This window comes from Alternaria burnsii, assembly GCF_013036055.1.
Source record: "Alternaria burnsii strain CBS107.38 chromosome Unknown 693, whole genome shotgun sequence".
Classification (NCBI taxonomy): domain Eukaryota; kingdom Fungi; phylum Ascomycota; class Dothideomycetes; order Pleosporales; family Pleosporaceae; genus Alternaria; species Alternaria burnsii.
In genome coordinates, this window is record NW_024066117.1 from 1,338,161 (window position 1) to 1,352,993 (window position 14,833).

The 14,833-nt window shown below is 49.8% G+C and overlaps 7 protein-coding genes across 7 annotated transcripts; 4 read left to right on the forward strand and 3 right to left on the reverse strand.

Annotated features, from left to right (window-relative positions):
- Nucleotides 1–1,784: 1,784 nt before the first annotated feature.
- Nucleotides 1,785–4,352, reverse strand: GT037_008102 (c6 zinc finger domain containing protein; the record flags this gene model as incomplete). Its single annotated transcript, XM_038933149.1, has 3 exons — nucleotides 1,785–2,187; nucleotides 2,253–3,760; nucleotides 3,819–4,352. The coding sequence occupies 3 exons, from the start codon at nucleotides 4,350–4,352 to the stop codon at nucleotides 1,785–1,787; spliced, it is 2,445 nt and encodes an 814-aa protein (XP_038784650.1).
- Nucleotides 4,353–5,577: 1,225 nt separating this feature from the next.
- GT037_008103 (glycoside hydrolase family 7 protein) lies at nucleotides 5,578–7,092 on the forward strand (the record flags this gene model as incomplete). Its single annotated transcript, XM_038933150.1, has 4 exons — nucleotides 5,578–5,765; nucleotides 5,816–6,035; nucleotides 6,087–6,293; nucleotides 6,346–7,092. The coding sequence occupies 4 exons, from the start codon at nucleotides 5,578–5,580 to the stop codon at nucleotides 7,090–7,092; spliced, it is 1,362 nt and encodes a 453-aa protein (XP_038784651.1).
- Nucleotides 7,093–7,647: 555 nt separating this feature from the next.
- GT037_008104 (uncharacterized protein) lies at nucleotides 7,648–8,123 on the reverse strand (the record flags this gene model as incomplete). Its single annotated transcript, XM_038933151.1, has 2 exons — nucleotides 7,648–7,725; nucleotides 7,794–8,123. The coding sequence occupies 2 exons, from the start codon at nucleotides 8,121–8,123 to the stop codon at nucleotides 7,648–7,650; spliced, it is 408 nt and encodes a 135-aa protein (XP_038784652.1).
- Nucleotides 8,124–8,593: 470 nt separating this feature from the next.
- GT037_008105 (uncharacterized protein) lies at nucleotides 8,594–9,004 on the reverse strand (the record flags this gene model as incomplete). Its single annotated transcript, XM_038933152.1, has 2 exons — nucleotides 8,594–8,845; nucleotides 8,903–9,004. The coding sequence occupies 2 exons, from the start codon at nucleotides 9,002–9,004 to the stop codon at nucleotides 8,594–8,596; spliced, it is 354 nt and encodes a 117-aa protein (XP_038784653.1).
- Nucleotides 9,005–9,468: 464 nt separating this feature from the next.
- On the forward strand, nucleotides 9,469–10,035 carry GT037_008106 (uncharacterized protein; the record flags this gene model as incomplete). The annotated part of the gene is made up of 1 exon (XM_038933153.1): nucleotides 9,469–10,035. A coding segment is annotated over one exon (567 nt), but the record flags the coding sequence as incomplete, so codon positions are not given.
- A 112-nt stretch (nucleotides 10,036–10,147) lies between these two features.
- Nucleotides 10,148–10,579, forward strand: GT037_008107 (uncharacterized protein; the record flags this gene model as incomplete). Its single annotated transcript, XM_038933154.1, has 3 exons — nucleotides 10,148–10,208; nucleotides 10,273–10,368; nucleotides 10,428–10,579. Coding segments are annotated over 3 exons (309 nt in total), but the record flags the coding sequence as incomplete, so codon positions are not given.
- A 902-nt stretch (nucleotides 10,580–11,481) lies between these two features.
- Nucleotides 11,482–14,550, forward strand: GT037_008108 (sodium calcium exchanger protein; the record flags this gene model as incomplete). The annotated part of the gene is made up of 1 exon (XM_038933155.1): nucleotides 11,482–14,550. The coding sequence occupies one exon, from the start codon at nucleotides 11,482–11,484 to the stop codon at nucleotides 14,548–14,550; it is 3,069 nt and encodes a 1,022-aa protein (XP_038784656.1).
- Between the last annotated feature and the right edge of the window lie 283 nt (nucleotides 14,551–14,833).

Sequence of the window (14,833 nt, forward strand, 5' to 3'; positions counted from 1 at the left end):
ACCACTTCCTGCTATCAGACATCTTTCACAACCGCGGACTAATTTGCGTACAGACTGTACTGGGTGTCGTAACTGTACGCGCTGTAAAGACTCTACATACTGTCAGAATTGCACGGATTGCGAAAGTAGCAGTTACTGTCATAATTGCACCGGCTGCGATAATTGTGAGGAATGTCGCAATTGTACTGACTGTACCGACTGCATAAAGTACGTAGCATCATATGCGCCTGCTCAGTGAGACCATGGATTGGAATGGCGCAGAGAAGGCTGACAGTTATAGTTGCACCAACTGCACTGATTGTACCGGACTGAAGAACGCACACAACCAGACAGGTGTGCATAAATGATTGAGATCGATGATAGAAATTTGAATCAAATGGCTGTGATTTGTAGAGTGTTATGTGCCTGGGAGATAGTTTTCATGATTTCCAATCACAAAATGCGATGCAATCGATACCTGGGTCCAAGCAGCTCACACGTTTCATTCTCATTCCCGTATTGCCCCTGTCAGTATAGGGACTCCTCGTATTTAGCAAAGATATACGAGGTAAGGCTCTGACTAAGAATGGTTCTCTTCAAGGGACTACGGCTGACTAATTGTTTCATATCATACGTCCACATTGTGAAATTGCCCGAACATACGACGTTGTGCCTCGCTCAGTATATTACATTGTTCTCACATACTGTGACTCTGATTGGCATTAAAATGCTTCGTCTGGCGTTCTCCTCTCTGAGCCTGGAGATTGTGTTGTCACCGAACACGTTGGAATATGAAATTGCTGAAAGGTTTGATAGGGAAGGATCATCGACAAAAAATGCCTGGAGCGTTAGACGACGACCTTGTGCCACGCCTGGTGCCAAAACCCGATCAGCGCAAGAAAAAGAATAGAGTGATCCCAAAGCCGCTGGCCTGGTATATACCTATCGAGATATTCCCCGAACCAGAACTTCCCAATATCATCCTTTGGCCACCGGAACCACCAGAAAGTGGACCCAAAGTAGAAGATATCTTGTTCGAACGTTTAGGGTCCGTTTTCATCTTGCGCAGGCCATGAGCCAATGTCCGTCTCAAGGTACATCGCGCCTAGGCGACAAGTAAGTTCATCTGCCTGAGCAGCATGGAAGAAGCAAACAATTCGAGCATGTCGCAGAGGCTTTTAGAAAGAAAAAGGTCACAGCAAACCCTAAATGCCAGGACGTTGATCTGCACCATGCGTCTCGATTATACCATAGCATCTACATAGTCGGAATGTACAACTGACCAGTGACTTGGTTGAAAGTTTGAGAACTCCTAATTACCCTTTTCGAAAGGGGTCAGACGAAATTAAACTTCCCCTAACTTGATATCAATTCTAATCATCGGAAACTCCGCTGTTATAGGACTCATCTCACTCAGCTGTCCTATTTCACTCAAAGCTTTCATGTCTTCCAGATAGCCTAGTGTAATGGAATATAAAATGTCCTCTTGACGCGTTGTCGCCCCATGTTGTTACTGCTTGTTGGCTCTGCATGCTTTAGGTACTAGTTGCCTTGATGGACCTTCGCCGAAAAACATATATTTCATGCAACAATCCCGTCCAGTCAGCCATACGAGAGTGCTAAGAATCAAGGGAATCATACCGCATACGCAATCACGTCGTCAAGCTGCTCTGGCTCTGGCCAATTCCTAATCATCCTTGAGAGTTGCTTCCATATAATCAGACTGTTCCCTTCTCGCTCGCATTATCAAGACTATACGTAATTGGGATTATGCGTGCATACATAGTCTCCGCTTTGTAATTGTGTTAGAAGTCACCACCGAGATCGAACGCCCAGAAATCAGGGAATGACCAGCCACTCATATCGACCTGCATATCCTGCAGCACATCAAAGGTCCCGTTGATGTCTTTAGCACCATCGGCAAGATTAAGGTTCATGTCCAGCCTGTCCATCGAAGTGGGAGCCGCACTTTCGGCATTTCCAATCGTAGATCCCGTTTCTCTTGTGGTACCCATAGTAGAGCGAAGAGAGGAGGCTAAACTATTAGTGGGGTCTTGCTGTAGAGCTAGCACCCTAAAAGCCAACGTGGTGAATGAGTCTAGAGTTTTTCGGCATCTCGAGAGTATGTCATCGCTTGCGTTGTTGATGTATGCTATGGAAGTGGCAGGCGAAGGAGGAGGGGGTAGCATGCCTACTGCAGCAGACATACTATACGGGAGAGGGCAAAAAAGATTAGCAAATGTCTCATATGAATCCTCTGCGATGGTACGTACAGCCAGCACTCCATATATCCGGTACCAAGTCGAAAGACTTTGACTTCGAAGATCTGCCTCGTACGTTCCAAGATATCGATTGAAGATGTGCACAGTGTTCTTGTAAGAAAGGGATCTTGTGGCAGTATCGCGAGGTCCAAATCCATTCGTGAGTCCGGGCCAACTGAACGATTTGGAAGAGTAAGATCCGCAAAATGTGTATGATGGTCTACATCCTGAGTCTCAGTCTCTGCTGTATAGGACGTGAACGATTTGACCTTCCGACGAGCACAATTGTGGTATACGATTTGAGAGAGTGCCAGACCAACTCTGATCACATCGTTCCGGAAGTTGTGAAGTGCGAGGATACCTCTGGATATCAGGCAATCGTGCATTGCCAATAACGAGCTGCAGGTATCCACGCACGTCGTGAAAGAATTCAGATAGCGATCGTTTGTGTTAGCCAGTTTTGCGTACGGCTTATGTAGCAACAAAAGATACTGACGCAGTTGCAAACGAAGAAGTGTAGAAGGCACAAGTGCGCTATCGTCATTCCAAACGGGGAGGATTGCCAATGCAGAACGGATCTGCGCATCGTAGTGCAGTACGTCGGTGTAACGGAGGACACTAGAAGGTGTATTCAGCAGCTGCGTGAGATGAATACGAAGTGGAAGTGATTTTAGAGTCATTGCAAGGTATGATGCTGACGTGAAGTATTCAGTGGGCTGACCCAACGGCACGTGTTGTGTGTCTGGTGAGAAAGCTTCATCAGCAAGATTCGCAGGCGCAGGAGTGTCGAAGTACAGTCCGGTAAGTCCAGATTGAAACCCGCTCTCGATGGAAGATTGGAGCTCCAATTCCATGACAGTGACCCACAGTCGCTTCTTCATTTGCTCATCAAAAGGTGAGATTTTCCCATGCCCGACTAGACACGGATCACGATGCATACCGGATGTAATGGAGAGTCGAAGTAAGTCTCCCGACGCTATCCAGTCTTGCTTCAGTCGGACACAATTGACACGCTTAGCAAGCAGCGACAAGCAATGTAATTGGAAGAAAGACAAAGTGACCCGCTTGCGGGGCTGCTCACCGATCCAGGCATCACATATATCGATGAGTTCAAGGGCTGCCTGCCGGTCTGCAGTCGTGTCGCCAATGAAGACGTCATCTTTTGGGGCGAGACACTTTGAGATTGCAACAAGCAGGAGAAGTAAGACGGCAAAGCTGACTGAGCTCTTTTTGTCTTGATCTGATTCCCAGAATATGCGGTACTCTTTCCAGAAAGATGGCTCGTGTAGAATCCTGTAGCTCGTTTCCCAGGTCTGGAAATAGAGAGCGACTTGTGCATCGACCGTACTCTTCGCAGGGAGGACAGCGAAGACTTCCAAGTCGATGTCGGAATATCTGGCGATCTTGGCATTTGCGGACTTTTTCCTCTGGTCGCGGAAGTTTTTAAAGTCAGTTTTGACGCGCATGATAGAGTGGTCAACAGTCAAGGCTTCCCGTGTAAATGCCTGCAGCTCGTAATTCTTGATGATGGTCAGCCGCTGGTACACGGGCATTTGGGTCTGGGCATGTGAAATATACCATGGATATCATGCTCATAATGCTCGTTGCGCCGTTGAAGTGAGATTTGAAACCTTTGCCTCTAAACATGATTTCTTCTTTGATCTCGGGCTCATCAGGGACAACGGCCTCGAATCGCGAGGGGTTTCTGGTGTCGTCCCTTGTGGCAAGCTTATGCTCCAACATCGCAATCCGTCTCTCTTGGGTTCTGAGCTTCCATTGCAATGCATCTGGTGAGTCTGAAGAAGGGTTGCTATCAGCTGGCCGCTCGGCGAGGGCAATCGACGCAGCGCCCGCGTCAGAGTGGGACTCTTCCAGCAGCCGAGGATCGTATGTACACTCGTGGCCTCTGCCAGTCTTTTGGCATCGACCACACACTGGAAACACACGGTCACACTTCATCTTGCGGTTGCGACATGCGTAGCACGACAACACTTTGCGCTTTTTGCTGGTGCGTCGCTGAGACGAGCCATCTTGACCTTCTGTGGAGTTGAGAAGTTCTGGAGAGTTACCGCGAGACCTATCGCTTATCCACTCGGTGGCCGGAGCGGACATGGTAAATGATAGATGGTAACTATGACGTGCGATGACGGGCGTGGCAGGTGTTGTCGGTGGATCAATGATCCCAACGTATTGTCTCATGAATCAGGCGCCCTGCAAAAATGTCCCGAGAACTCATGAGCCTATCAGAGAACTAGCGCAGAGCTGTAGCTTCTTGACTAATCACAGTTGATTACATAAGTTTTGCTGTCGGACTTAATTTCGGGAGTTGGGCGCAGGGACGCGAAATCCAGTTCGCAGCGCCATCTATGAACACCAACCACATTCTTGCACTTTGGCTCGACCGACCTTTCACCCATCCAGTCATGATGCAGCACCGCCATCATTGATGCGCCTGTAATGTGATTCGCCGGCAGTTCGGTTCTTCTCTGTGCATAGAGATTTCTCCGAGTCGAAAGCGGGGAATCCCAGTCGTTTCTCACCACCAGTCTCGTGGCCGTCTTCTCATCTACTCGCCGGAAGGACCGTTGCGTCGTCAAACCCCCCTCAATATTATACGTATTACCGATTTCCGATAGACAGCAATTTTCATAATCGCTTCTTCGTCCACGCAGCGACTCACTGCTAGGCGGCGGCATCACGACCCATCAAGGGTTCAGACATGTAACACGGCATTCGCTTTACGATGCGTTGTAGTCACTCTAAATCTGCCATCGGCTTGGTTTCGTCGTGTTAGTTCCGAATTGCTAGGCGCCCAGCGCATGGCATTGAGCTTCGATGTGCTTCGTATGCTTAGCCGGACGGGCACCCGATGGGGTGGCATTGCACCCTCCGTCGGATCAATATTACCAGCTTTCACAGCGTTATTCCGTGGCTTACCCCTCCAGTTATATTACACCGAGATTGTCCTGTGGATCCGTGAGGGTCGGTGTAACAACAGGTGGTGTCTCCAATCCACTTGTGCTGCCTGCAGCCGTGGTAAGATATTCCCTGACATCAATGTAGATTTGTCTCTAGACGATGGTGAATGGCGCTACATTAGTAGCTGGTGGACAAACCACCGAACCACCAATCGCTGCATACAACGCGTGTCATCTGCTAGTTACCACTTCATCAATTCAAAGTCAAAATATACAGCATATACAACAAAGTGCGAATGGGTTCAACCGGGCAACAGGACTTAAAAGACGACTGACACTGTGCGTTCCACAGTTTGTATGCATATTCTGTGAACCCAGCGCACCACGACACAGAGATTCCAAAGCCTGTACTCTCTATCATGTATCAGTACTTCGTCCTTGCTGCCGCTCTACTCCAAGTGGGCCATGGGCAGCTCGTTGGTACGCAGCAAACAGAAACCCATCCCGGGATGACATGGCAGTCTTGCACTGCGAAGGGTAGCTGCACAAACAAGAATGGCAAGATTGTCATCGATGCTAATTGGCGATGGCTCCACAAGAAAGAAGGGTAATGTTCGATGATAATTGGCGCAAATTTCGTTGCTGACGGACGATAAGCTACGATAACTGCTATACAGGCAATGAATGGGATGCGACGGCCTGCCCAGACAACAAAGCATGTGCTGCTAACTGTGCCGTCGACGGTGCCGATTACAGTGGCACATATGGCATTACCGCCGGCAGTAACTCCTTGAAGTTGAAGTTCGTCACCAAGGGCTCTTATTCGACGAACATCGGTTCTCGAACATACCTGATGAAGGATGACACTACTTATGAGGTAAGCGAGTCATGGGTGCATGCGATCATATGCTAAATCAGATCCGAACAGATGTTCAAATTTACAGGAAATCAAGAGTTCACTTTCGACGTTGACGTGTCGAACCTGCCATGTGGCTTCAATGGTGCCTTATACTTCGTTTCCATGGATGCAGACGGCGGATTGAAGAAGTACTCGACTAACAAAGCTGGCGCCAAGTATGGAACAGGGTATTGCGATGCCCAGTGTCCACGGGATCTGAAGTTCATCAATGGCGAGGTAAGTCCCGATCGGTCCTAGCTTCTTGCTTCTGATGCTTAGACATACGCAGGGCAATGTTGAGGGCTGGAAACCATCTTCCAACGATGCAAATGCAGGTGTTGGAGGCCACGGTTCGTGCTGCGCTGAGATGGATATCTGGGAAGCGAACTCTGTCAGCACGGCAGTTACCCCCCACTCATGTTCCACAATCGAACAAACTCGTTGCGACGGTGACGGTTGCGGCGGTACGTATTCTGCCGACCGTTACGCTGGCGTATGCGATCCGGACGGCTGCGACTTCAACAGCTATCGCATGGGTGTCAAAGATTTCTATGGTAAGGGCAAGACTGTCGACACGTCAAAGAAATTCACCGTGGTCACGCAATTTGTCGGCACTGGTGATGCCATGGAGATCAAGCGCTTCTATGTCCAAAACGGCAAAACTATTGCGCAGCCTGCATCTGCCGTCCCTGGCGTGGAGGGCAACTCTATCACAACTAAATTCTGCGACCAGCAAAAGGCCGTTTTCGGAGACACCTACACATTTAAAGACAAAGGCGGTATGGCGAACATGGCAAAGGCTCTTGCCAACGGTATGGTCCTTGTGATGAGTCTGTGGGACGACCATTACAGCAACATGCTCTGGCTTGACTCGACGTATCCCACGGACAAGAACCCAGATACCGATCTAGGTACTGGCAGGGGAGAGTGCGAGACATCAAGTGGCGTACCAGCAGATGTTGAAAGCCAACACGCTGATGCTACAGTTGTCTATAGCAACATCAAGTTTGGACCGCTGAACTCGACTTTTGGTTGAGCGGAATCGTATTGGACTTTGGAAGGTAGACGGCTGAGATGGAAGGGACGAAGACGAGTATGGTCCTGTTGACATAGCTAGTCTCCATAGTGAGAATCAATCCCTCAGCAGCGTAGAACGAAGAAGTGTCCTTGCAGATGCACATTCAAAGAATGGAATATGGGCCTAGTGAAGTGTACTTGACGGACGCCAGTGAAGGGCGATGGCATCACAGTATACGACTGAAGCGTCTTTGGCGTATCTCGTCTGATCTTAGGCGCCACGATGCCAAACAACCCACCTCTTCTCTCCTGCGCAATCGCACATCACGTGCAAGGTATCAAGGTCAGCTCATTGTTCAAACACTTATTTTTGTTTTGCTAAGCAAAAGCAAAGTGACCGACTAATGGCCGTGAGCAGGTCAATCGCCCACATGTACGACGAGCGACCAGACCAGCTCAGTAGCTCCAGGTCTGGTCAAATTGCAATGTGAACCTCTTCCGACCTATAGAGCACTGCCGCGAAACACAATCTTTCGCGACTATGATTCCTATATCGAGGCCCTCAACGAGAGGATTAGACAAAATTCTTGTACAAAATATAGTCGATGGGCGTCTCGTCCCTTTCGCCATCATCTCTGGTGACTGTACGTAGCTAATTCAGTCCTGAAAAAGTCAGCCCAAGAAATGTGAATCCATGCAGTAAGCTTGCTCTGAGCTTACCTCTCCTTCGAGGAACCCTTTTAAGATCCGCAACTGCCTGATGACGACTGACAATCGGCAGGCGATCCTTGACCTCGGACGGCGGGTAATGTAGACAAGCAGTTCATCCACTGCTTGCTGGACGAGCGAAGTCTTCTCAAAAACATATGACCAGTCGAATGTAGTCCAATCTTCCTGATTAGCGCCGACTGCAGACTGGATGTATTCTTGGAATTCCTTTATGTGCGCCTCAACACGTCGAATCAAGACGAGATGGCGGCGCGAGCGCACGCCTAAGGCTACCGGGATAAGGAAAAAAGGTAACTCATCGTTGGCGATCGATCGAGCCATTCTATCATAACCAGAGATAGAGAGCTACGCTCGCATATTTTGTGTGAAAGATTGTTTGTGGAATGGCCTGTGTTACAGAGCACGAGAATCATGTCGCTCATGTATCCGCCCTGCCCACACCATTACTGCGTATTCTCAGCTGACTCATCGGCCATCGAAGGCTATCGAAAAACTTTCGTTTGCTGCAGAATGATTGTGTTTCGTGAATGAGACAATCCAATTAGCGACACGCGCGTGTGACGTCAAGTAAGAATCTCCATAGTCAATCGTATACACTTGGTCCCTCCCCTGCTTTCAAGTTCATACTATAGGTAGAACTCTTTCCAATTCCACTGTGATGCGGTTACAACACCAGTAACAAGTGGCGTCTTATCTCTGTGGTCAAAGATTGTGAGTTGCACGAAGATACAACAACATAAACAGCCTGACAACATCGGCTACAGGGTTACTATTCCAATCCTTAATTGCTGTTAGAAGCTTTCATACTCTGCCAGTACGTTCGTGTAGTCGCCTTCCCAGTCCTCAATTATATTGTTGACCTTCCATCTGTCTTCATCACCTATTTTTCCATCTTTGGTTATCTCAGCAGTCTCGCCACCATTGATCAATGACCTGTGCTTGATGTGTATTTCTAACCACGTTCCATCATTAGAAGAGCGTATCGAGCGCTTGCAGCGATTCCACATGCTCTCAGGTTTCTCAAGACGCCCAAGTGTGACACGCTGTTAGATGTTAGTTTAGCTAGTTTGATCGATGTTGTGGACTGTCTTGAGACATACACGAGCAGTCCTATCTCGACGCCTCTGAGCAGCTTCAGCCTTTTCCTTAGCTACGTCTTCCGCCTGAACCCCTCTAGTACTGATAGATGGCGCTTCTGCCATGGCGCCCGCCATTTGATGTGACGACAATGCATGCTGTACACCTCAGCAAGGACGCCGGGTCTGTGGGTGTTCTTGGTGCTTTACTTTGAAGAATGCTTTGAGTGTATTTGATTCGTCAGTGGGTAGAGGAACCAATACATGGACTACACTATAGCGAGGTTGGCTCACGCGGGCATGCATACCCTCGTTAGCTGATGATGAAGATAGAGAAACAACCGAGATTTCCTAGAGTCTGACGGTGAATGTGAGTCGCTGCTTGACACTATGGCTGATTTGGGTCGTTGGGTTCTTTCACTAATAGTGGCGAATCAGATACAGTGCTCTTTCTCAAGCAAATGTAAGGTAGCTGGGAGCTTCCAATGTTCGTTCGCTTTACCCACTACTCCTCCTAAGACATCTCATATTATACCCCAAAGTTCTAGCGCAATTCTTAAGTGTTCTCAATCGCGTTCAACTAGAGGACATGGATATCTCTCATCGCATCGACGAGACTTCGCCATCTCCGTCTTCGTCAATGGTTCCGCAATCGGTGTAGCCTTTCAAATGCACACGGTTTGTTCACCCTGATTTTGGCAACCGGCTCTCCGAAGCGCGTAATTTCATGCACACGCAAGCACCTCTTTACCCCTATTATTACGTATAGAGAGCAAAGAATAGCAGCGAGCTCGGTTGCGTCAGCGGTTGCACACTCAATGCGTCAGGCCGCGTTGAATCCGCCTGGCGGGCCAGAACATGGGTGGGAAAAGGGATCATACAGATCACCTTTTGACTATCGAATCGTCGGCTACCGAGGCGGAGGCAAATGCACAGCCTCTGATAGATTTCTCCCGTATGCTTCACCCAATGATATGACTCCTTTCACTGGGTCAGGCAGCATGGCAGTAGCTCATAATCATGTGACTCGGAAGACAACCGTGTTTGACGGGGTGGATCCTCATTCTGAAGCAGCTCCGCCTTGTCGTGCAGTCACACCTGGATGTGATGTGAGCTTCGACCAATCTCTTTACTTCTCAAGCTGTGCAATTAATTGACCTCAAGGCTAAGGAGCGTCGTCTCTTTCTCGGCCCTCTGCGTATAATCCGCGAAACAGGGACTGCTCTCTATCTACATAACCGCGAAAGGCTCTTAACCTTTATTGTCAGCTATATGGCCGAATCTCTGCATACGGTTGTGGAAGGCGATGGCATTCTTCCGAACGTTGTCTGTGAGTGGCCTGTATGACTTGCGTGTGTGTGGACCGCCCACTGACTTCTTCCACCTACGCCTAGACACAATCAGTATCCCCATGACAGACGCCAACTGGGCCAAGTACAAACAGCTTCTCGCCGTCTTCGGATTTGCCAGCGGTATGGACGCCAAGCTTGGTGTGTCGGGTCTGACAAATTCGACAACTACACCTATGTCGTCGACAGTACGAGCGCAGAGCACGTGGAGGGCTGGAAGGCTCTGGCAAGTGCGAGTAAGAGAGACCTTGATATGGCTATACTTTCACCAGAGCTGATACAGATCTGGAAAGGGATGTGGGTTGAAGGTGGAGCTGGCTATCCGGGTACCTTGCAGAATTCTGAGCAGTAGCGAGATAAAACGAAGGTCGCTATGCACCCTATCAGAAGGAAAAGATGGATACTTATCGGAATATATCATACCTGACACTACTACTAGTATCTCTTAAGCGTTATGATGTAGGCATAGAGCATTTAGAAGCTTACAATTCATTTCGTCTCTATCAAGCTCTGTTTCAGAATTCAATGTAGGCTTCATGGTGAGGCATACTGTCTCTGTACCCACTTCATTTTTGTCTTGTATGTGGTGATAACGTCAACGGGTCGAAGTTGTCTATACTGGCAAGCATATATCTAAAGGTTTGGTGAACCCTCGATCGTACAGAGTAAAGGCAGAGGCCCACGAGTAACAGAGACATAGCCTACTGCGTGACATTGACGAAGCTAGTATTGCCTAGTATAGAGACTATCGAGCCTCTAAAGATCTCAGGGTGCCAGAAATGTACGGGAGATGTATGCAATGATACTTCATCGGCGCCTTGAGCGATCACCTGAGCGGCGGAAATAGCCGAAGGCGGAAGCCTGTGAAGATCTAACGACCCACAAAAGGACTCAGCCACATGCCTGCGCCACACTTTTACCATGTCTGTTAGCGCGACGAACACCGTCATCCAGAAACCCTGTGCTTCTATCGCTCCGCGTCGCCCTTCTTTCCAACTTCCAAGATCCGGGCTTCTCTCCCCATATCGCTATCATGCCCCGATGACGTTCGTTATTTCGCAAATCGCCAACACTGCCACACACGTACGCATTGCTGTCGCGCATCAGCCGATCCAGTCCAAACGCTTCGCGCACCGTCCTCCGCTATCTGTTACGCTATCGCACTTCGCCGCCTTCACGCTCCCCTCCACCTAAAACCCGCCCTCGTCCCCCCTCGCGCGGCCTCTCCGACTCACCCAAGAACATGTCGTGACCATGGACGACTCCATGATACTCAAGCACGCCCAGCGATTGCGCCGCTCACGTTACTCGGCACGACCCTTCGCCCTCACCATCCTCGCCATCTCCCTCATATCGCTGTTAGCATGGGCCAAGTCGCAAGCTGCAGACGGCAACGCCATAGTTGGCGCATTGCAGAAGAGGGACCTGTCCATCAAGGATGAGGAGTGTCGCCTCGTTCACCACGCCAGAGACCAATGCGCCTTTGTGCGCGCAAACTGCCCCGATGAAGAAGCCGGCGTCATATCCTACCTGACCCTCTATTACTGTCGCCTCCCGCATGCGAAGCCCTTTGCCTTCGTCCTCATGACGCTTTGGCTCGCCCTTCTCTTCAGCACCATTGGCATTGCCGCGAGCGACTTCTTTTGCGTCAACCTCAATACAATTGCGCGCATGCTGGGCATGAGCGAGAGTTTGGCTGGCGTGACACTGCTTGCCTTTGGCAATGGCAGTCCCGATGTCTTCTCTACCTTTGCCGCCTTCCGCACTCATGCTGCGAGTTTGGCTGTAGGCGAGCTCATCGGTGCTGCATGTTTCATAACGGCCGTTGTCTCGGGCTCCATGGCTCTGATTCGCCCATTCCAGGTCGCGCGCAAGAGCTTCGTTCGCGATGTCGGCTTTTTTCTCGTCGCGGCTGCCTTCAGCATGGGCTTCATCGTTGACGGGAAACTGCATCTGTGGGAGTCGGTCACTATGGTGGCCTTTTATCTCTTCTACGTCGCCTTTGTCGTCGGCTGGCACTGGTGGCTCAATTTGAGGAAGGCGCGACGAGCGAGGGCAGCCGCCATCAGGAGCCATTATGTTACCCCCGGCGGCGAAGAAGAAGAATTCCCAGAGTACCATGACGATGAAATCAGTGCTGGTAGCAGGACTCCGGGCCACGGTGTATCCATCGACGACTTTTCCATGCTCGAACGCGCTGGCGGCGACAATACCATGGATGACGATGACAACGAAGAAGAGCGCGAACGCTGGATGGGCGAGCTGACAAATAACATGCGCGTCAATCGCCCCAACATGTCCCGACGCAACACTCATACCCCCATTCGACCGAGTTTGGTGGGAGCTTTGGAGTTCAGAGCGGTACTCTCCTCCCTGCAAAAGTCGCGCAACATTCAGTCGATGCCAATCAGTTTGCGGCGGTATTCGGACGACCCTACTTATACGACTGCCCAGCAGCAAAACTACATCTCAACAGCAGGCCCAGCGGATCGGCCTCCATTTGACGTGAACCCAATTGCGTCCAATGCATCACTGCATGTGACTCGACCGAATCTCGACATTCAGCAGAGTCTGGGCAACCGAGCGCGAGCCGTTTCCACAAATGACATCGACAATGTCCGCCTACACCCGAGCACGCTGCAGGGACAAGGCGTACCTGACATTGCCTTCATTTCCGCCACCCCCAATGAACAAAACAGGATGCTGGATGCGCCTCCATCGCCGACCATCTCGTTGTCTCCGCCAGCCTCCCGCTCCTCCAGAGCACCAAGTCCTGTCGCACCGAGAGACCGACTTCCTTCCCCTAACAGGCTGGCGCCTCCGGGTCCTGAGGATCAAGCACCCCTCCGTACAATCTCACCATCACTTAGCCCTCGTTCGACTCCGGTAACAGAAAGTGATCCTCGATCCCAGCCCCCTAGTCTGAAGTTGACCGTACCGGATGCCGCTTCTCCACCAATACCATTCCCTGCCTATACTGATTATCCTTGGTCGGCGCAATCCACTTCTAGACCCCAGAGTCTTCGTCTACCCTCGCCCAGCGCATCACCTGAGTCAAGTTTCTTCCCCAGAGATGCGTTCGGTCATATGGAAGCAGCCAAGATACCAAAGTGGTGGCCCTCAGGGATCGTACCAACTCCACACGTCCTGGTCTCTACCCTATTCCCGACGTTGACCAGTTGGTCAGACAAGAACATGTTTGACAAAATCTTGGGCCTCGTCGCAAGTCTACCCGTCTTCTTACTCACCATCACGCTCCCAGTTGTCGAGCCGCAAAAAGATGAGAACGATGGAGGCCATGCAGAGCTTTCTTTAGACTTCGGTCTACCACCCGCGGCCACGCCGCATAGCGGAAGCGGGGACTCTCACACCCGTAGTATATCACTGGTGCTGCCACCGGAAACACCTGCAAACATGGGCTTATCGAAGTCCAAATCGCCCGCGAATCTTCCTTCCCGACAATCTAATGGTGGATCCTTCAGCACGACCACCAGTCAACCACCACCGCAGGTGTATATCACGGATTCAGATACTGTAGCACAGTCACCCGAGCAGCTTCCGACGATCCCTACACCTATCGAGCCAAAGCAATGGAATCGCTGGCTCGTAATTGTGCAGGTGTTTACAGCTCCCTTCTTCCTCGTCCTAGTCCTTTGGGCGAACATTGAACCCGACAACCCACGTACCTTGCTTCGTCATACGCTCTACGGCTTGGTCGGTTCCCTCAGCGTTCTTGCATTCATCCTCTTCACCACCACGCCGAATCGCCCACCGAATTGGCGCTCAGCACTTTGCTTTCTTGGATTTGCCGTCGCCATTGCTTGGATCAGCACTATTGCCAACGAGGTCGTTGGTGTTCTGCGAACCTTGGGTGTTATCCTCAACATGTCCGACGCTATCCTTGGGTTGACTATCTTTGCGGTTGGTAACTCGCTCGGTGATCTCGTTGCCGACATCACTGTTGCGCGGCTTGGATTTCCCATCATGGCCCTCTCAGCCTGCTTTGGCGGCCCAATGCTAAACATCTTACTCGGTGTAGGGTTGAGCGGGTGTTACATGATTATTACCAAGGGCGAGCATCGTCATGAAAAACACCCAGATCAGTCCGTTCACTTCAGGCCCTACCACATCGCCGTAAGCACGACCTTAGTGATATCAGGAGCTACTTTGCTTGCGACGCTCGCTGGACTTCTTGTTGCCGTACCGGTGCGCAGGTGGAGAATGGACAAGGCTATAGGATGGGGTTTAGTCGCGTTGTGGTCACTAAGTACTACTATTAATGTACTTGTAGAAGTGCTCGGTTATAGTAGTAACGTTAGCTAGAGAATTTAACTAAGTCTCTAGGTCTAGTAGTTTGTAAGCTAAATAAGAACTTTTACCAAGTCTAAACAAGTCGCTTAGTTTTTAGCAAAGTCTAGTAGTTTTAGTAAAAGTACGTAGTTACAGCAAAGTCTTAAGAAATTTACAAAGTCTAGTAGTTTTTAAGAAATTTCGCAATACTAGTATAAATATTAATATTATCTTATAAGTCTAGTAGTTTTGTAAGTCTAGTAGTTTTTAAGAAATTTCGCAATACTAGTATAAATATTAATATTATCTTATAAGT